At 39.5% G+C, this 23,137-nt stretch overlaps 1 protein-coding gene across 1 annotated transcript in view; it reads left to right on the top strand.

Annotated features, from left to right (window-relative positions):
* Positions 1 to 21,987, top strand: part of ATP6V1C2 (ATPase H+ transporting V1 subunit C2) — a 28,235-nt gene extending 6,248 nt beyond the window's left edge. Inside the window, exons 4-13 of the mRNA XM_072407534.1 lie at positions 4,115 to 4,200; positions 12,438 to 12,532; positions 14,690 to 14,781; positions 15,743 to 15,841; positions 16,649 to 16,717; positions 18,131 to 18,223; positions 19,181 to 19,274; positions 19,865 to 19,962; positions 20,271 to 20,400; positions 20,871 to 21,987. Coding sequence (XP_072263635.1) covers positions 4,115 to 4,200; positions 12,438 to 12,532; positions 14,690 to 14,781; positions 15,743 to 15,841; positions 16,649 to 16,717; positions 18,131 to 18,223; positions 19,181 to 19,274; positions 19,865 to 19,962; positions 20,271 to 20,400; positions 20,871 to 20,969 — 955 coding nt within the window. The 3' untranslated portion in view covers positions 20,970 to 21,987. The remainder of the gene's footprint in view (positions 1 to 4,114; positions 4,201 to 12,437; positions 12,533 to 14,689; positions 14,782 to 15,742; positions 15,842 to 16,648; positions 16,718 to 18,130; positions 18,224 to 19,180; positions 19,275 to 19,864; positions 19,963 to 20,270; positions 20,401 to 20,870) is intronic.
* The last annotated feature ends 1,150 nt before the right edge of the window (positions 21,988 to 23,137 follow it).

The following is a 23,137-nucleotide window of genomic DNA, read 5'->3' as shown; positions in this document are numbered from 1 at the left end:
GGCATGTGTGTAGAATAATGGTGTAACCCAACACGTATGGATCTCTTCCCATTTCCGCTGCTCCTGGAAGATCTGTAGACAATTATGGTGGCTCAGCATTACAATGGACAGTCCGCATTCAAATGTAGCCTGCTTAGGTGCACCCACTCCTTCAGACTAACATTCATTATCCAAACATTTGGCTATTTCCATAACTCATTCCAAGAACCGGCCCACTGCTTTAATCAGTGCTGTGTCCTTATGAGAGAGGAGATTTAAGGGGTTATGATGTTTTTGGGAAGCAATGTACAGTCATGACCTGCCTAAATGTCATAGAGATGTACAGTGACATGCTGATGACGTCGCTGGATCTTAAACATGGTATATAATAAAAAAAAAGGTTTTTATTTAAACGTGTAATTAGCATGTTGATAGGGTGTGGAAGGAAGAACCAGAGAAAGGCAACGTAAGCAGAATAAACTTTAACTTTAGGCTACCATAGACATCACAACTAAGAATGACCAATTTAGATCGGCCGTTGATGTTTGAATGCAGTTTGAATGACCGACTCAGGTTCATTTTAACAGGCAAGGCTGGACAAGGTTGTGTAGTGAAATAGAGCTGTGTAAATTTTGTGGCTGGATAGACATAAATACAACACCTTTGGTCACTTTTTAATGTACAGCGCTGCGTAATATGTTGGTGCGATATAAATCCTGTTTGATAATAATAATAGGTAAAACATCTCCAATATATGTATTGTATCTCTGTATTTATCTTTACCTGGAGTTCAGTTTAAGTTGTATATACAATATGCCACAGCTAGGTATCAGGGTAGGTGTAATGAAGCAGTCAGATGCTGTCAGCATTGTTTCCTTCTGTAACACAGAGAAGACTAGAGGTGCTCAGACTGATGTTCCATCTACTATCATTATTTATTTACTGTGTGCAGTCTTTGAGTGTTTTTCCATGTCTCTCTTGGACAGTAAACAGGTTTTTAGGCTTCATGTTCCACTTCAGCTCACTTCCAATTAATGTCTTCTTGCACTGTGCACCTACTTAAGCTAGGTACACACGTGCAATAATTGTTGTTAGAAAACAAACGAAAAGTGACAGATCAACGATTATGCACGATTATTTTGAACGATTGTATTGTGCACAATTCTGTACATGCTGTAACGATACGATCATTTAAATATAATCCACCAATATTGTACACACACTAGATACGAATATTTGAACAATGCAGGAAGTGACGTGTAAAGTAGAAAGTGTATCACAGAACAATCCACGATCACTGAACGACCGTACACACAATAGATTGCGAACAATCATCACCCAATTAGATCTGCCGGGACAGTCGTTCGTACTTTTTTATTAACGATTATCAGGCGAACGGTCGTTAATTGTTTGTTTTCAATGATAAATATTGCACGTGTGTACGCAGCATTACAGTCACACCAATGACTGGTCTATAAGGCAACAAAAGGGGAACTTCTCCTGTCCACACTGCTGGTAATGTATCACCCCATATCTTGTGATTAGCGGGTCAGGTGTAATTCATTTTCTTTTAGATTCACTCATCAAGTGTATCAGTTTACAGCCTTCATGTCCATAGAATTTATATTTAATTTTATCTGTTTAATTTCATCTATTATGAATATCCGCTCTTGAAAATGCCATTCTCATTTTTCGCCTAATGCAATATAAACAGAATTCAACTTTTTTTTAAAGGAAAACAAAACATGTCCTAAACTATATGGCCACAAGCTTGTGGACACCTGATCATAAAATCTACTGTATGTTTGTATCGGTATTGTTAATGTTACAGCATATAAATACATTTTGGACAATTGCATGCTTTCACCCCTGTGGCAACAGTTTGGTAAAGGCCCCTTTTTGTTTCAGAATGATAAAGTCAGATCTATAAATATATAGGTGGCTTTGAGATATTGGCATTTTTTTTACTAAGATTATTGTTGAGGAGATCTGACCTTCTTGGAGTTTTACCTTGGTATTAGAAGACGCTCTTCTGGCCGACAATTCCAGGCGGTGTCCCACCTCTATTCATTCCAGCGGCGACTCTTGCAGCAGCAGAAGAGTTCTAGGATTTAGTGATCTGCAGCTTGCAGCATCCTTGTTTCCCTTTAGCTGTGTTTTCCCTCTCGGCATCCCCTGCACTGAGATTGCACAGTTGAAGGGGATTTGGATCTGTGCTGCAGCTGATTAGCAGAATGGTTCCTGATCAATCCCATGCTGCCATTGGCTGCTGGATCATTATAGCCTCTCTGTTCCCAGAGTCCAGTGCCTGTTGTAGTGTATAGCTGGGCTAATTTGTGCTGCAGAGGTTCTTGTTTGAGTTCCTGTTCCTGACCATTGTCTGTTCCCTGACTCATAATGTATATGCAGCCTGGACCGACCTCTGCCTGTGACCCTGACTTTGCTTGTGCCTTATCTCTCTGTACCTTATCTGGTGGACTGATCGCCCGTGTATGACCTTGGCTTTGTACTCTGTATTTGCCTGGTAGTTCTTGTTCTGCCTAATCTGTGGGCCCCTGGTCTTCTGCCAGCCATCCCCAGAAACCACCCCCTGTGCATTAAGTCCTGGGGGTGACTGCGTGCCGAGAGAGGCAAACAGTCTCTGGAGGCTGAGCGGGGGCTTGCTAAAGGTGAAGACTGTGATGTTAGATTGGGGGACTGGTGCTGACCAGGGTCTTACACTTGGTTTATGCTTAAAGTTTCAAAATCCACCAGCTGCATTATAACTCTTTGGGCCTGATTTATTAAAGTTCTCCAAGACTGGAGATGATACTTTATCAGTGAACCTGGGTGATCCAAAAAAGCTGGAATTGATTTGGTCTAAGATTGAAAACAAATAGCAAATTACTTTAAGAAACCCATTGTACTTTTTCTATATCGCCCAGGTTCACTCATTACATTGTGTCCTCTCCGGCCTTGGAGAGCTCTAATAAATCAGGCCTGTTATCTCAATATCAAAACTAATTTGTTATACCTTGACTGCTGGCAAAGCAGCTACCTAATAATAGTCCTTGATCCACTTTTATCAAACTGTTCAGTGGGAGGTTGGGATGGTGTTTGCCACTAGATAACAAGTTTAGCAGATCTTATGATCACAGCTAGTGTAAGAAACATATTTCCTCTTACCTGTGTGTCCATAAATCAACACAGGTTACAGTTGTGTGTGAAAACTTGGACCTGATGGGTTTTATATGAAACAATCTTTTATTGGGTATCACACTTTTTGTATGATGATAGAATTGTTATAGATACACTCTATATTCACCCAACTAAACCCAGGTGTCTCTTTGTACTTCATGTTTTCTACCTTTTCCCTGGTCTGTAAGGTGGTGCACAAGCTACAAAGATGTGGTGTGCTTGTAATTTGTTACTAGACAGGAAGTAACACACTAAAACTTTTCCTTCTACAACAAAATGTTGAATAATAAAATAAAGCATGTTCCTGTGCACAATTGCACAAGTGCACAAATCTCCTAAACCCATATCAGGAGGAAATTAATTGCATGTGAGATTTGCAAAGTAGAGGTATGAGTTGAGAAGCCCATCCCATGCTTCCCTTTGAATTTAGTATTGAAGATTAGTACAAATTTGCACTTCTAATCAGAGACATGACCACATGTAAAGTGAATCTGAATTAAGTCAACAGCCAAGTGACAATTTTAGGGTGCTCAATCGGGTGTGGACAGATTAGATGTATTGTTAGATAATAAATAGTGCTGCATGTATGAACAAATGAGCATATCTGATTGGAAGCTCTCATGTGTTTTGTGGTTCACCCCAATCCCAAACCAAAATTGTAGGGCAGAGTATCCTACATGTGTAAAACATGTTTTGGTTCTTCCAACCAAGTAATTACAGATGGAAGATGGGTTGAGCATGAAATTGGCAGCAGATGCCGCACAATGGCCCTGATCTATAAAGCTCACCAAGGCTGGAGAAGTGATCGGTATTTAGAAGTTCTTAAACCAGCATCGTCTAATTTATACTAACTAACATGTATTGATTTATTTTAGGCACCATATATTTTTGCCATGTTTAAACTGTATAAAAGCTAATCCTGGATCCTAATGACTATATTTTACCACTCTCATTTTAGTATCATTAAGAAGCTTGCTCAGTATATAGGAGAAGTCATGGATGATTCCTCAGAGAAAGCCCAAGAAAACCTGTTGGCCAATGGAGGTAAGCCTGTGATGGATAATAAGAAAGATGTAATTTGGTGGTGGTTCAATATTGGGAGCAAAAGGCCATATTATCTTCTATGAATAGTTGGTATCATAAATAATTCTATATTGTGTTTATGTAATTGTATGGTGTGAGCTAACCAACAAAAAAAAGGCTAGTGTGCTCAGGTTTGGTTTGTTGACATTTGCAGATCTTTTTCAAGTCAAGAATATTGTCTTTATTGCAGAAAAGGGACTAACAACGTCCCTTGTGCAATAAAACATACTTATCTGTCTGTTTGTTTTCTCTTAAAAAAAAAAAAAAAAAAAAAAACCCAGTTTGGATCCCCAAAAATATAACCTGAAGGTTTGAAACCAAACAGTATGTAAAGTGCCTTGTGTGTGGTATTCTTTCTTTTTTTTTTTTTTTTTTTAGCATGAAATTTGCAGGCAAAATTTTTTAATTTTTAAAATTGGTTCCGCTTTACTGCCAAAGAATTACCTTTTTAGCGTAATTCTCACAGCTCATCTTTTTTTCAGGGAAAAAGAAGAAATTGAAACCAAACAGTATGTAAAGTGCCTTGTGTGTGGTATTCTTTCTTTCTTTTTTTTTTTTTTTAGCATGAAATTTGCAGGTCGCCAGCAATGAAGATCATGAAACTCTGGTTGTGGGAATACAGTGATCAGGTTACGATGGATTTGTGACATAATGGCCTCGTAGCCTGGTCACGATATCCTTATGACTGAGACATCAACCCTGTCCTGTGTGGTCATTTTTGTGTGTTCTTAAATTACAATCAAATTTAATATCTACATTCAAATAATTGACCTGCATTGGTGGTATTCATCTGATTGGGGTCACTGTCCCTGCCAGTAGACTGACTTTACTCAATAGCACTTTGGAGCAGGAAGGTAATCTGTCTTTCTTAGGGATTTCTTGGGAAACCATGGGTGTCATCATTTTTGTCACTAACATGACAATTAATGGCGCTGTTGTATTAGTACATTGGTAATACCTTTTTAACAGACATGGGAGACTGCAATATAATATAGACACAAGGATCTGTCATTAGGAAGTTTATTTTTTGAATATACTAGTCTCATGCATGTGTTTAAAAAATATTTAATCATAGTTCAATTAAACTTTACCATGAGGCGTGAAGGAGAATGAAGGCAAACTGTCCACCATGCTCTCCTTAATCAGTGTAATAGATCCACCCCATTTGTAATACAATAGATGTATGTATACTTTACAAAATTAAGCACAATGCATCAATTTTAGGAACATATAAACTTTAAATAAGAAGGTAAAATAAAACTGGATTTAAACTATTATCAATAATTTTAAGCAGCAAACCCCTAATATTTTAAATATAAATAGCAAAAGCTTTATATCAGCAATGGTTAACTTCTTAAAATTGAAGGCCTTAACCAACGCCCCTACCATGACTACGTCATTGTGCCACAGCAAGATCAGAGGAAAGTGACGGACAGCACAGCTAAAAGCAGGTTTGCACAAAATAAACAAAACCATTTAACTAATAGAAGCCAGTATAATGATTTTTTTTTTCATTTGAATAGGTAGGGAAAAACAGAGACTACTGACTGTCTGCTGGGACACTGAGGACACACAATATGTGTCAAAGGGTTGCATGCAGGTTTGGCATCAGGACTTTATATGATGGTTATTTTATGCTGTAGATCAATGGGTCTGATTTAATAAATCTTAGACTGGAGAAGAAAAATAGTCAAGGGAGAAGCTCTCCCCCTCCCCTCTCCATAGAGCATGAACAGTGCTGTATGTACAGCATCGTTCATGCATCGTGCAGTCTTTTCTCATTGGAAAGGATCGTGAAAGATCCTTTCCAACGAGAAAAATTGCAGGTGTGTACGCAGCTTTAACCTTCTGCAGTGTCATTTCCTTAAGTTTCAAGATTCCACATCCTTGTCATTGCACAGGACTGCAACATGTTTGCATTTTGTTTTTGGAGGTCAGAAACTAAAGAGAGTAAAGTGTAGTAAAGGTAGAGGGAAGAACAGGTCTATAGCAGTATGTCAAACGCAGATCTTTGAAAGACACAAGCAGGCTAGGTTTTCATAGAAATAGTCATGACCAGGGTAGCTTGGATATTCTAGCCCATTCTTTACCACCATCAGAACCTCCGCCTCCCCTCAACCCCTACCGCTTACCAACCACTGCCCCCACCATTAAATACCCAAACACCAATCTTGGATTTAATTTGTCTGGTAAGCAGCCGTTTATTTAACCACCATTAAATACATTAACCATTCAAGTAATAAACAAACAAATATACAATAATAAATAAATGACAAATACATTTTACACTTTTGATATGAAAGCATACATTAACATAACACTCCATTATTAATATAATTATTAATAAACTAGGATTGTAAAACGCCAACATATTACATTGAATATAACCTAATTAACCAACAACTTAATTCCCCCCTTTTATTAATACATAACCATATCAACAATATCCATAATGTTATCAAACGCCAAACTCCCGGTTACACACCCAAACAACCAGGCTGCAGGTCCGTTCAACATAAAGGGGGAGACCCCACCAAAGAACATCCTCCCCTGCCAAAATCCACCACTTTTCCAGTGCACTGGATCCTTGCCTTCCAAGACCCCAACCGCCACAGCGCTCAGGTGTGAAACCTCACATGATGTAGTACTATGATACCCCCATTCCTGGCCATCGAAATGGCCCACCACCGTATTCACCTCACTCCAGGCACTATTGAACTATGCCCCCTAGTGGGGAGCATGTCCAACTGGTCCTGGCCACTAAATCCAAACAGACCGCAACACACCTGGGCACCCACTCCACCGTAATCCAGGTACTTTGATCCAATGTGCTGCCACTGCTGCTCTAGGGGAGCACACTAAGCAAGCAAAGCAAAAGTGAAGACATTATGTTACCAGCATCTCAACACAAATAGCCATTCCAGATGGAAAGCTGAGCTAGAGGCCAGGGCAAAACCAAACTGTATACCCTCCCACTATGCTGAAACCAGCCACAGTACTGACCCCAGGGGGTAATAAAGCATACCACCACACTAAACAGCCACCAGGGAGAAACAAAGCATACCATCCCAAAATACTGACATCAGGGATTAATACTGTATAACATCCAACAGTACTGACATCAAGGAGTAATGAAGTATAGCACACCCCCAGTACTGACACCGGAGAGAAATGAAGGATACCATCCCACCGTACTGACACCAGGAAGCAATAAAGTATACCACCCAGAGCGCCTACACCCGGGAGAAATTGAGTATAGCACCCCAGTACTTCCTTTGGGAGTAATAGAGTATACCATCACCATATAGAGTATACCAGTACTGACATCAGGGAGAAATAGTGCAAATCAATCCCCACCATACTGACACCAGGGAGTAAAGCCTATATCCTCCCACCATATTGACACCCGTGAGAAATAGACCATACCACCCCCCCTCCCCGGTACAGACACCATCAAGTAATATAGTATACTATGCAACCCCCTGATGTTAGAGAGAACCTGACTCAAAGTACTGACACCAGGGAGTAATAAAGTATACCCTCCAACACCACTGACACCCGAAAGTAATAGAACATACCATCTAACACCACTGACAATAGGGAAGAACGGACTATACCATCCCACTGTACCAACACAAGGGAGTACCAGAGCATACCCCTACACAAAACCAACCCCCAAGGATTAATAGGGTATACTATCCCACAGTACTGACACTAGAGAATTATAGAATGTACCATCCTGCCGAACTGACACCTGAGAGAATTAGTGTATACCATCTCACAGCCTTGACACCAGGAAGTAATAGAGTATACCATCCCACAGCACTGACCAGGGCGCAATAGAGTATACCATCCCGCTGTACCGACCCCTGAGAGAAATAGAATATACCATCCCACAGCACTGACACCAGGGAGTAATAGAGTATACCATCCCACAGCACTGACACCAGGGAGTAATAGAGTATACCATCCCACTGTACTGACACCAGGGAGTAATAGAGTATACCATCCCACAGCACTGACACCAGGGAGTAATAGGGTATACCATCCCATAGCACTGACCAGGGAGCAATAGAGTATACCATCCCGCTGTACCGACCCCTGATGACACCAGGGATAAATAAAGCATATCATCCTCCAGTACTGACACCAAGGCCTCGCCTTGACCCCAATTTGCCTTCCCAGCGCCATTCCCCTTTTTATCAACTTCACCACCACCTTACTTGAAAAAACTACAGCCCCGTGTGCCCCACCGCACCCGAGCTCTCCTATTTGAACATAAACCCTCCTCCAAGTTAACAACCTCAATCCTTCACACGGTCAGCTATCTACCTACTTGCCAACCGCTGCCACCCCCCTCTGACAAAGCTGTCTCTGAACTCTACCAAAATTTAAAGCTCCAAAGGTAATAGAGCAAAACCTTCCCCACACACACAGCCTCCAGATCTATTTGCCCTTCTTGTAGCTGCATCGCACACCCCTGACCCCTCCCCCCTCATTTTTCTCCTTCTGGACTCAAAGACCCCCACTTCCAACTTTCCCTCCCACTGCCCCACCTGTCCGTGACCCCCACTCCACCCATTACAAATATACCCACTCCCTCCTCAAGAACCTACAAGCCCTGCTACACTCCCCACCACACCTGGTCCCCCCTTTTCCAACCCCCCCCCACTCAAAAGGACCCCCACCCACTGACCAAACCATCTCCCCACCCCAGGGCACTTGTGGTGCCCGGCCCGCCTGTCTCAGCGTAATGGAAGAGAGCTCCCCTGCCCCTGCCGAGTACTAGGGACTCGGCTGCCTCACTTCCGGGAAATCCCTGTGATGCAGCCAGTCTTTCCCAACGTCACTTCCAAGCTCCGGCCCATCGGCTCCGTGGAAACCATCTGCCGGGCACACGCATCACGCGAGTCCCTGGCTTCAGGTGAGGCCTACACAACCTTCAAGAGAGGCCCCAGGCCTGCAGGTCTCTCTCCCAGGGGATCAGGGACTGCACACCCTGACAGCTGCACCCCCTACCTCAGAGCTCCGCCATGGACAGGGGATTCCTCCCTGGATTGCTCCCTACCTGAGACCCCTGCAACCCAGCTGCTACCTAGAAGGGTCCCTTAAGGAGCTCCCAAGTTGTCCCTGAGCCCTCTGAAAAAGGGGAGGGGGATCAGGCCTCCCAGAACTTAGCACTGCTAGCCCAACCGAGGGGGGGTTCACCAAGTCCCCTCCCCCAGCACCCCAGCTACTCTGGCTTGCGGCCAGGCTTCACCCTCAGCCTCTGCCTCCTAAGCTGGGCTAAGAGGCCCTAAAAATTCCCTTCCCTACCTGTGTCCTAACAGAAACTTTTTCTTACAAAAGAGGGCTTCCCACAAGCCCCTTTTAACTGGTCCTATTCCTAATCCCCTCCTACTCCACGCTCCACATTAGCACATCCCCCTCTAGCCTTACTACATTTTATTAACCCCTTAACACCCCTGGGCTAGGTCTCACACCCTGTCATGTAGGCCCTGCGCCTAATTTCTTACGGCTACGGGCCCATCTTTTTTTGACTTTTTCCTATTCTTGGACTGAAGTTGTACCCCCCTGGTCTGTAGGCACTGGCGGACATTATAGCACCAATCCTCAAGCACACATTTCTTACCTATCATTTGCACTTATGTCCAGAAAACTTTAGAGTCTGAGTTACAGAGAAACTTCTGCTAAACATACATTTCAGGAGGAATGGAAACATTGCATAGTTGGTGCCCTTTGCAGGTGTATCAGTTTTCTGGCTTCCACTGCTTAAAATAGAAAAGCAATATCTAGAGTCAGCTATCAGCTATAGAGACATCAGACACTTTAACTCCTTCCTGCTACAAGTGCTTTTTACTGGTGTTCAATTGTTACTTTATATATTTTTTATTTATTTACAGTATATATATATATATATATATATATATATATATATTTATTTATTTATATACACACACAGTGGTACCTTGGTATAAGTCTGATTTGGAATAAGTCCCGTTTGGACACGAAAAAGTTTGCTTGGTAAACAACCTTTGCTTGGTATACAACCTTTTTACTAGATCTTGTATGGGTCAAAATGAGTCATAACTTCGTGCGCTACCCTTATTTACCTCTCTCGGGACAAAGCCACGACTGCCCACGAGCGTCAGTACGCCACTTGCTACCATTTAGTGAACAACCCGCGCTATAACTCTCTGTGAATTACATAGCATCTCCTCCTTATCCCTTCTCAGCACCATCCTAGTAGGTACGCGACTGTTCTCAGCTTCTCAGCAAGGTAAAGGGAGGTTAAATTTTCATTAATTTCATCTAATTGCTTTTGTATTTATGTAATTTAGTATTAAGCAGTGTTTAAATTATTTTATACAACCCCATCAATGAATAATATGCCAATAACAATAGGATTTTTTCACATGGGAACAGTTTATTCATTTTCCTTTTATTTCTTATGAGAAACACTTGTTTGGTGTCCTGTTTGGTATAAGTCCAAGGATCTGGAACGGATTAAGGACTTATACCAAGGTACCACTGTTTTTTATAAGCCACCTTTTAGTAGGCTATAGTTTTCATATAGGTATATATTTTATATAACTAAATGTGACTACACTGTGGTAATAGTATGGGTAATATTTATGGGTTATTGTAATTAGCATGTATGACCATTCACTGTAACAATATATCCTAAAATAATTTGCAACAATTAGGGTGAGTTAATTTTACATTGGAGAGGCAAAGGATATTGATCAATAACGAGGACATAAAGTATACTTTTTAGAAGTTATAGATCTGTTAAAAACATAACTGCAAAACACATTTGACCCAACTTACCTGACTTTTCATATAAAATTGAAGCTTTCATTCGGTTTTTGATTGGCAGAAGGTCAGGTTGAGCAGGATCACTATGTAACACCAACATTTAAATATGGTAATTCAAGGAAGATGGAATTTGGTTTCTCCTGTATGGGGTTAGTGTTGGGTTTATGGGTATAGCCCAGTTTCAATCTAAATTGTTTATTTTGTTTAGACCTGGGACAGTATAGAGCTTATGTTTGGTATATTTTGCCATCCGTGCCCCTACAGTAGAGATCTCATCTCTTACTGGGAGATCTCACCCTACTACTTGTTTGGTTTATCAAAGTGGCTTATTGAGATGTGAATCATGGATAGTGGCCACTTTTTAAGGTAGAACTGGCCATATTTTTACAGTATCTGACTGGCTTCTTTTACTATTTAACATTGTAAAGCCATGAAGCTCATTGCATTAAAAAACGTCTCTGTGTTATCCTACTGTATTTAAGAATCTTAATGCATACACTGAAATGCTTCAGCATCTGTAAGATAACAGTGAGTAGAACAGATCCCCATAAAATGTACAGTGACTGTATAGCCCAAACCTTTCTATTTTATAGTTTTTGACTTGATTAGAGAAGAAGTTGATCCAACCTCTTTATATTGCTGTTTGTGACATTTTGCCCCATACGTGGAATTACCCATTCTAATTGTCCTAGATAAGTGACATTTGTCACAGGGACAGAAAGGAATGGGAAATACAATTTTTTATAGTCAGTGTCAATCTTCTAGTGGGTTTCTCTCACTTCTTCCTGTGAAGAGTTGAGAAATCTCCCCTGTAGGACATAGACAGTAAAGCTAATTTCAGATTACCTGCTCCTAGCACTTAACTTCAACCGCTATGTAGAGGGGTACAGTGGTGATTGGCATGCATTCATAAGCATTCTCTTGCCACATGTTGCAAAAGATCACGGGTCATTTGCTGTCCTTCAGAACACTTTCTGAAGCATTCCTATTCAAGCCTATGGAAGTACAGTAGTTTAGCAGCAGACCAACCTGAGATTTCATATAACCACTATGCAACCGTAACAACTTCAAATTTCTTTGAAAAATAATGTGCTAGCCCACTATCATTTGTTTTATTTTTATTCAGATATTTAGGCAGTGTAGTACTGCTAACAACGTTTTGGAACAGGTGCTTCAACCCTACTGAATGGTGAAATCTGAGCTCTGGATTACTGTACTTTTGTTCCTTACAGTTCCTAATTTTATATATAAATGTTTTTTTCTTTTCTGTGTCTGGTTTGTTGCTGCAAAGTCTGCCCTCTGCTGGACATGTAGAACCCAGGGTATGTATATTTTTTTCTGCATTGTGCTTGACTAATTGTTTTCTTTTTTTTTTTAAGTGGATCTTGTCAGCTACTTATCCCGTTTCGAGTGGGACATGGCTAAATACCCTATTAAACAGCCCCTGAAAAATCTAACCGATTCCCTAAGCAAGGTAAGAATGGGGTTTGTCATGATAATCATCATTATTATCATTGTACTTTCTTTGATACATGTAAATGACTATAAGCCAGATTCACCAGACTTTAGTAACAGTAAAACCATACTAAAATGCAAGTGATCAAATCTGCGTTTTTCAACCAGTTATCTGAGCAATTTATACCTCTCAGGTCAGTTTAATTGACTCCAATATACCTAGACTATCTGTAAGGATTAATATTATACAGTATTTATATAGCACAAACATATTACACAGCACTGTACAATAAATAGGGGTTGCAAATGACAGACTGACACAGGAGGAGGAGAGGACCCTGCCCAGAAGAGCTTACAATCTGAGATGAGATTTTTCCCAATGGCCAGCAATGTCGGAGGCATTCTTCTTACTGACCGCCATGTTAATGTACTGTAAGCTGCAGATATAGTAATTACAGAAAGGGTTCCCTGAAGACCCACATGTTAAAAAAAAATATTTATTAAAAAGCTACATCCACCTTAGAATAAACCTGTACTTTGCTTGTAACCGTACTACCTCTATACCTTTGGGGCTGTGTATTGTGTGGAGGCAGGGTGACTGTCATGTGTTTCCCCATCTCTGGAAGTGGTTGGTAATAATTTGGTTAATGTAAATTGTTGGGGGGAGTACAGACAAGGTGAATAAAGGCAGACTTTTTAACTGCAACTTTAACTGCAATTTCTTCATCTTAGGTTCCCATGTTGTCATACTGCTTTGCTGCAACCTCTTGAAAAACCTGCAACATTACTGCAGACCTAGTCCTCACAGCATATTTAGAAACCCTGTAATGATTTCAGTTGCTTTGCTATGCACCGACAAAGTTTACAGAGTATTTCTTGAAATAAAAGCAGATTGACAAATCTCCAAAATTCTTGGCAGTGTCTGTAATATTGCTTGACCTGTCATACACCTAATAGGTATGAGAAAAGGAGGTAGTTTGGGTAGGGGGAAAGAGTGTCCACATCAGGAAGGAGACTGAGCCGAGGAACAATGTGCAATCCACGGATCCCAGTTGAGTTCTAAGGCATGTGGGGTATCTTTAATGGTACAGGTGAGCTTTTCATTTACCATTATCCAATTTAATTTCACCAATAAAGGGGCCATTGGTATTGATGGTGAATTCCAGGCCTGGGCCAGTGTGATTCTACCCACTAGGGGCAGATAATTACAACATTTTGTTGTGTATTTCAGCAAAGGAATATCAATTTTGCTTTCCAGGCTGAGGGGAAGAGAATTTTGTACCACCAGGGTGAGAAGGTGGAATACCTTTCTCCAGAATTATTGTGCCCCCGGGCAAGACCACCAGATCTGTTCCATGTCCCCTATCCCTCCACATACCCTGAAACAGAGGGGGGAAGAACCAAGAAAACACATGTCCATCTTTGGTAGGGACTAGGTACCAGCGTAGCATTACCTTGTAGTTCAAATCAATTATGTTCACATTAAGTGAGACTTTAGAAATATTTCAAGCTGTCCCTGCACACTTCTCTAAGTCCCATGATTGATTCATATCCCTATCTCAGGCTTTCATATGGGGTAGTTTGGAGGAGGGGGGCCAACAGCACTGTCCCACCAAGTCATTGAAGGTCATACAGGAACTTTCGAATGCCGTTTTCAAAGCTCAAATTTAATAAAAAAGTATCCCCACCAAATAGACCTGCTACCTTGAACCATATGGGCCTCCTTCCCTCATTACCACATATTACCATCAGCTAGCAACACAATTCATTAGAACAGTAAACAGATACAGAGACTGGGAGAAAGAAGGGAAAGTTCTTACCATACCAGAAAAAAATATTGGCACCCTTGGATTTGTGTCAGAAAATGTTCCACTTCTCCCAGAACATTGTGACAATTACAAATGCTTTGGTATTGCCATGTTTATTTGTTTGACTGTTTGCATGGTAATATAGGTCCTTTTTTTGAGCATACTACTTAGGCACAATACCATTTCTAGATGTTCCCAATAACATATTAAATTTGACTTTATGAATTTAGGTCCACTATATGTCTACAGATGTGTTATGGTAAATACTACTTAGCTTTTATTCCTATATCAAATAGAGACAAACACAGTACTTCTCTCTCACATTTTTCTGTCAACAAGTATCTCACATCTTCTTTTTTGTATTGCAGCAAATGAGCCAGATCGACACAGACCTAAAATCAAGAGCCCAGACCTATAACAATATAAAAGGCAACCTGCAGAGCTTGGAGAGAAAAACCGTGTATGTATAGCCATTTATGTGAGTCACTTTGTACTTCTCTGAGCAATATTTTCTTCTAAATTACAGCAGCAAAATGCTAAGGGTAAATATAAGACAAATTAGGGAGTTATGGAAACTTTCATTTTTTTTTACCATAGTGTGGTACTTTTATTTGTCGAGCTTGGCAAGCTTCATTTAAAAGCAGCATCAAAAATAAAAATACCTTCCAAATTTTAGATTTTTTGTATTGGAGCAAATGAGCCAGATTGACACAGACCTCAAATCAAGAGCCCAGACCTATAACAATATAAAAGGCAACCTGCAGAGCTGTGAGAAGGGATAATGTGGCTTGCAAAATGCACTCCAGTGAAAAGTGAATGCTACTGGCAGAGAATATTGGATGTAGTTTAAAGGAGTACAGTTAATATATCCTGTACATGTTTGCTGCAATTCTTGAGCACAGTAATAAACGCCCATTGCAGACCTCATTTAAACCCCTAAGTGACAGCTGACAGTGCAGTCAGAATTCCAGACCTCCAGTAATGGACCCCTAGTGCAGACCCTCAGTGACAGACCACTCAGTTTAGACCTCACTGACAAATCCACTTTGTTGATAGACCACTCACTCATAAAGACCCAGTACAGACCCCATAATAGTTTTTCGGTGAAAAAAGCACAGTGCAGACCTCAGTAACAGCAAGTTTCAGACCACTCAGTTTAGACTAAAGTGACAAACCCCTTTGGTGATAGACTACCTAAAAAAACACCCCCAGTGCAGACCCCAGTACAGACCCTGTTGAGACCAGAATTGTTGGAGGAGTATGCCTAGATCACTCCATTTTGGTCATATGGTTAATAAGTTTTTACAAGTAACCGATTTCCTTTAAAATCAGATTCAGCCTGGCTAACTATAGAACTATAAAACTGTGTTGTGGGAAATCTATATTGTTCAATAACACCAGTGATTTCTTTGTCTCCACAGGGGCAACCTTCTGACCAGAACCCTAGCTGATATTGTAAATAAAGAGGACTTTGTCCTGAACTCGGAATACCTAATTACTCTTCTAGTAGTCGTCCCAAAGTAAGTTACCAAATCTTCATTTTTAGTAAGTGATGCATCAGGAAGCTGTTAGTTAGGAGACAAGCTGGGCAAGATGGATGGAGACTGCAGGCTTTATACCTAGAAAATGATCACTGGGACCTGTTACATGGGACTGCTAGTAATTGACTGTTTAAGTTACTTTACAAATTAGTTCATCTAGACTTGTGCTCCCTATTATAGTTATTATTATCATACAGTATTTATATAGCGCCAACATATTACACAGCACTTTACAAGGTCCATAGTCATGTCACTAACTGTCCCTCAAAGGGGCTCACAATCGAATGTCCCTACCATAGTCATATGTCATTAACAGTCTTAAGGTCAATTTTTGGAAGGAAGCCAATTAACCTAACGGCACGTTTTTGGTCTCCTACAGTCCCCATAAATATTAATGGTGCTACATTTGTTATATCTATCAGGAAGACTTATTGTAAAAGGTGACAATCTGAAATACCTTTTCTTTATTATTTATTTATTTATTTATTTTTTGCTGATTGTGTCCTATTCGTATTTATACATTGCCATTAGATCACAAGCTGTTGACATTTTAACACAGTTATTATTATGACTGTAAAGTGCTGCACAATTTGTTGGCATTCCCATTGGGGAGATTTTGTCTGTAATAAGAAACTATACCTGGTGTATAAACCTTCTGCATTGTCATACTATATTATTTGGCTTGCTTTGCAAAGCTTTCTTTGGTTCAGTTCTATAACTGGTTTGGTTGGCTGTGTTCTGATAAAAATTAACTGTTCATCTTTTCTTTTTTTTTGTTTGTTTAAGGACAAGCTACAGTGCATGGCAAAAAACCTATGAATCACTGTCAGATATGGTTGTACCACGCTCAACCAAGTGAGTAGAAATATTCTAGTACTGTATTTTGTTGCCAAAGGACAATTTAGATACAGCTGTATCTAAATTAAATATAAACTACTATAGCAACTTACTAGGAACTGTTATCCTTGAACTACAGTATATTCTCTAATAAAGTGACAATTCCCATGGTCAGATTGGCCCAGGATGACTAGAAAAACCTCTGGTGGGCCCCTGCTGCCTTACAAAAGAAATGCATCTGTGCCATCAAAGCTTTTCACCCTGGTGGGCCCTCCTTAACACTTCCACTGGTGGGCTTTTCACTATGTAACCCTAAAGCATACCTTGTCTCTGGTGGTTGTCTTCAAAACAAATGAATACAAAAAAACTAATTACCAATTTACAATCTTTTGGAGGTGGTTTAAGTTTTAAAATGTTCTTTTTTGTCATGTGGTTTTTTACTGGTAACTTTGCCAGTAAACACTTGTTCTAGAGTGATACTGATCAGAAATGTTTTATAATAGAAATACAGGTAGTCCCCGAGTTACATACTAGATAGAGACTGTAGGTTTGTTCTTAAGTTGAATTTGTATATAAGTGTGAACATTAGTTTAATAAATGCAAGTAGGACAGATGTTTGTCTTAACATGTTAGGCAGTGTGGTGTCAGTTACTGTATAAAATCCTCACTGTGAGTTAATCACAAACAAGGCAAAAAAAACAACTTTATGGAGCCTAGACATTCATTAACTTCTGGATCAAGCTGTGCTTTGATATGCAAAAAGAAACAAGAATTTGTCTTGGTCAATAAAGAGTTATAAGAGGTTGCAGAAAAAGTTCAGTCCTTAAGATCACCCACAATCTCAGCTGTGTTTAGCAAAAGATTTCTTCTGCAAGTCATGGGAAGGGAAGCCCCGTTCGTATCTAGGAGGTGTCCGTATGTCATTAACCTGGGGACTACCTGTATAGAAGACCTTCTGTATGTTTCTCTCTACAAACGAAAACATTTTCAATGACGTATTTACAAACCCTTTACAATGCAAGATATTTTGAACTAGGATCAAGACCAGCTTTTCTCAATCATTTTACCTGAACCCCCGCTAAAACCAGTTATTGGGTGCCAATGGTATTATTGCCCATCAAATTAGTGGTGAGCTGAATAACATGCTCCTCTTAAGTGGTGGTCTGAATGCCACCCTAAATACATGCTGCTGGCTCTGCCAAGTGGTGTCGGCTCAAGAACTATGCAGGCACTAGCTAATAGGAGGCGATCTGCAGCTCAAGGAACCCCTAGAAACATCTGGAGGAACCCTAAGGTTTCATGAAACCCTGGTTGAGAATGTCTGATCTGGACATATGAGATTGTGGTAACTTTAATTCCATGGTGGGCCATCTATGTTTGTTTCTGTTGTTCACTAGTAATTTACTGTGCTGCCTGTTTTTATCTTTGTAGGTTGATTGCAGAGGATGCAGAAGGAGGTTTATTTACTGTTACACTCTTCAGAAAAGTAATTGATGAATTTAAAGTAAAAGCCAGAGAAAACAAGTAAGATTTTTTTTGTTTACTGGGCAGATAATGTAGATATAGAATCACATAACTTACATGTCAGTACTAAAATACATTTTTTAAATATGCATTTAACTTTTTTTATACTTATTCAGTAGTTACTGTATGTATCAACATTTATAGTATTGGTTTCACATATTAGATGGGATGAGATTTGCATGTTGTGATTTTACTGTTCAGTAATGTTCAGTGGTTGTACCGCTCACATATCAGTGTTCTTAGGTCTATGGGTCAGCACAGACCTATGATAATTTATTAAGCATAATATCATCTGTAGATGGTTTATCTCCAAATGAACTTATTTCTAAAGCATATGCAAGGATTTTGATCATACTAATACACATAGCTATTACTATGGTTAACTTTTTACTTCTATATTGGCTTAATTGAGGGGGCAGTTCTTATTCTTTAGTAATTAAGCTTAAGCTAAGTGCAGTAACGCACAGAATTTAGTACAAGAAAATGAAGTGTGAGATGGATTCTGACTGGTTTGCTCTAATCTGGAACAGCTAAAAATTACTATTTATTATTAACTTGTATTAATAATTTTTCATGCATAATCTGCAATTCCCTAGTATACTCTGGTTGTACTTTCATGGTTTTAATGCATAGGAAAACATGTAACCAACCAGTGTACTATTCCCAGATCCAGGTAATGTGATGCAAATTTCCTTTACCTTCACCAATTAGGCCAACTGCTTTTTTATACTGTATAAACTCAAATATAAACTGATTTGAATATAAGCTGACATACCCATTTTTACCCTAGAATACAGGAAAATGCTTGTTAAGTATAAATACAGGTCACATAATGCAACCGTCACTGCTAACATACAAACCAGTAATCAATATAAATGCCAATAAAATAATTAAAACCAATATATCTACGATGTGTTATTTTTAAAATTATATATTTTGCTCTGTATTTAATTCCAGGTTCATAGTGCGGGAGTTTTTTTTCAATGAGAGAGAGCTACAGTCTGAAAAAGATGAATTCATTAAGCTGGAGGCAGATAAGAAGCAGCAATATGTAAGTATATAGCACAATGGTGTTATGTTGAACCAATAATGTACACCAATGGATAACTTGCTCTAATAAGACAGACCATATTAGCTAACATCCATCCTGTTCTTTGTAGAATAAGGCTTTGTTAAATATGTTAAAATGTAATGCCCACTAAAATATTTTTTTAACATTTGGACATGTGGAGTGGGGGACATGTGAATTTGGGAATGCCCTAGTTGTTCATTTGGCCTAAGTATCCTTTTCCATTGATACCATGGTACTATGATGGTGTGGGGGGGGGGGACAATGCAATATGGTCAGGTTGATATTAGGTGTAATAGGTATTCATGGACATTGTAGAAACACATCCTATGGTGAGTAACACCAACTTGCGTTGGCTTGTTTGTGCCTGGAATCTTATATACAAATGATCACTAGAGTGAGTATTTATTTATACAGCTACATATATATAAAACACAGAATATCAAATAGACATAAGAAATACTTTCAGATAAATGTCATATCATGTACGCTGCCTAAAGCCATTGGCATTCCCGTGCAATATATCGGAGATAACTGCCAGCCATATCTAACAAAACAATTTTGTTTTCCAGGGCCCTCTCCTGCGCTGGTTGAAAGTAAACTTCAGTGAAGCTTTCATTGCTTGGATTCATATAAAAGCCTTGCGGGTATTTGTGGAATCCGTCCTCAGGTAAGGACAAACAAATCAGCACAGCACATGGAGACAGAGAACCAGCAAGATACCTTTACAAGTTCCCCACCCTACTGAGTGCACCCAACTAATATACTACTTACCTTCTCTCCATTTCAGAAACCTTCTTTACAGTATTTTTAAAATATAAGGAATTATTAAAATATAAGGACATAGAACTGTCTTTACGCCACAGGTGGAAAGAAAACCTGTAATTTGCAGACAGTTACAACTGTCTTACTTGTGTTAAAAATAGGACGTGCTGTTTGGTAGTTTTGTAACTTATATTTATTTCCTCTGTGGCTCAGATATGGTTTGCCGGTGAATTTCCATGCAGTGATTTTGCAACCCAACAAGAAGTCTATGAAGCGACTACGTGATGTGCTAAATGCTCTTTTCAAGCACCTGGATGAGGCAGCTGCTGCCAACATGAAAGATGTAAGTAAATCCTCAAAGCACAGAAGCACAATTAGGAGATTCAGGGAGTTTTCACTTTTTAATAGGAAGTCAGACCCTTCTAGCAGGATCTCCAGCCTGTACTCCTAGACTGTAAGCTCCTCAGGGCAAGGTCCTCTCCTCCTCTTGTATCACTGTCTGTATCTGTCTGTCATTTGCAACCCCTATTTAATGTACAGCGCTGCGTAATTTGTTGGTGCTATAAAAATCCTATTTAGAAAAAATATTATTCCAATGAAATCTGCAGTTTAGAAAAAAGGGCTACTGTATCCTTTTCAGTATTTACTTGAATGCCATGTGATAGATGATTGTTAATTTGGGAAGCAGGATAAAGGTTTGATTGATAAATAAACAACAACAGTAAAAGGCAATGATCCTCGGGTGTATTTTCATGAACTGCATTAGTTTGTGTTGGTGTTTTATTGTACTAACCACATTTTCTGTTTTCCCAGGTTGGCATGGACATCCCTGGCCTACAGCTGAACACACAAGAATATTACCCCTATGTCTGCTTCAAGATTGACCTGACCAGTCTGGATTTTGAGTCGTAGTGCAAAAGATATCATAGTGAATTCCAGTTATCATCAGACCAGTTACACTGTTATTACTGCCTAGTCTGTTATAGAATCAATGGACCCCGTCATTCTCTGAGCTGTAATCACTATGTAAAGCCAGTAATATGTGATCAAGCCACAGCTGCTGTCCCTATCCATAATGCAGTCATACCTGCATAGTATTTATATGTAAATTATGTTTTAGAATATTAGAAGCTACTTGGACATTTGTCCTTCTCAACCATGTAATGTAAACATAATGTGCAATGTATTGTGCTGAGCGATAGTGTTACAGCATGTGATGTTGGGATTTCTAGGTCATACTACAGTCATGTTTGTTTCCGGATACTCACCAATACAGTTCTAATGTAACTAGCATGTCTCCCGTGTTCTGACTCCAATTATAGAAAACACAACATGCTACATAGCAGTATAAAGCTGGAGAGCTTTTAAGAAAGGAACCTTTAATATGTAAGCCTACTGCCTATAAAAGATGTAAGACAAGATTTTGTTGCTAGCAATATATCACCATTAGCATTGCCATGTAGAAAAGCCTTCTGTGCACCTCTATGGAATCGCTTCCTGGTATTGAACCCATAAGAATCTTAATTGCTAGTAAGAAAGAAGCAAGAGTGGCATATCCTGATGATTTATTGCTATCGTAAAGATCATCCACGTGACATTAAATTAAAAATGGAGCTTGTGACAGTATAAACAACAAACCAATATCTACAAAGAAGGGTTCATGCCATATGCATGTCTTTGCAGGCCCACAAATCTCTTTGCCTTTTTTTAAGCTGTGGACTTGACCGTTTGACCTGCTTAGCCTTGCACTGCATTTCTTTACACACTAAATATTCTACTATAGAACTTTTGAACTGCAACCAAAGCAGGTTAAATACAGCTTTTCCTTTTCTAATTCTGCAATTTTCAGCTTGTATACCAAACCTAATTTTTGCAAGGTGCAAATCCTGCTACTGTATAAAGCAATTCAATAAATTTTTTTGTGACAGAACTGAGACTATCCATCAAAGACTGTACAAATGAGGTGATTTGTGAAAAAAAACAACTCCATTTTGGACAAAATGGGCACTAACAAAAGCATCCATGAAGGAAGGTGCAGAACTTGATTCACACCAAAGTAGCCTATATAGGAACCCATGACGCTTGATCTGGTGTGCTTAACAGTTGGAGTCGGGAGATTTTTTTTTTTCTTAAGACTGCATGATATCTTAATATTTTTTTCACATTTAATGACATTGCGAATGAAAGTCCTGTACTGAGTACTTTGGATTTCAAAGTTTAAATCTAGGCAGATATACAACACACATGAATGCAGCTTCATTTGTACATGTACATTTAAATATAAACACTGTTGGTGACTGAATCTGACCTGATAGCTTCTTAGAATAGTGTCAGAGGAAAAAGCAGCATTAGGAGCTCACCAGTTTATGGCTGGCAAGGAGCGTGCTGATAGAGTGTTTGCTGTCTAAATGCACACTGGAGCAGGTCAATATTGATCTGGGATCAGAGAAACTGGTGGGATATCAGACAAAATCCTGAAAACATTCAGGGGGGGAAAAAAAACATTATATATTGGGGAAAACCTCTGGATTGAATCATTATTCGTACTGATGGCTATGTCAGAAGTTACAGGGCAGCTGTAAGGCTGCCTACGCTTGTTTAATTGTCATTGGAAAGGATTTTTCACGATCCTTCCCAACGACAAAAGACTGAATGATGCTTGAACGAGTACTGTGCATACAGCGCCGTTCTGCCCTATGGAGAGAGGAGAATGATGGAGTGGCACCCACTGCACTCTCTCCACCTCCATTACGATCGTTCATGGATTAAAGCCTTGTACATGCCAGATTCTCATCTATCAGCCGAGGTGATTATCTGACGAGAATCATCTGACATGTGTAGGTAGCTTAAGTTACCAGTGTTAACCTTAGTTTGTCTTAGCAGCAAAGTTTATATGAAACTAGAGCTGACCCTAGCAGCAAGCACATACCTCTGAATGAAAAGTGGATGTGAAAAAGGGCTTAAGTCAAATATTATACCTTGTGGGTTCATGGTGAATTTTATAGCAAAAGCTTGTTACTTTATTTGTTATTTGGATATTTTCGAATTCTCTTTAAAATTAAATCAAAACAATGTAAACT

The sequence above is a fragment of the Pyxicephalus adspersus genome, chromosome 4 (assembly GCF_032062135.1).
Source record: "Pyxicephalus adspersus chromosome 4, UCB_Pads_2.0, whole genome shotgun sequence".
NCBI lineage: Eukaryota > Metazoa > Chordata > Amphibia > Anura > Pyxicephalidae > Pyxicephalus > Pyxicephalus adspersus.
The sequence above is the reverse complement of the archived record's forward strand: the minus strand, read 5'-3'. Positions and strand labels throughout refer to the sequence as shown.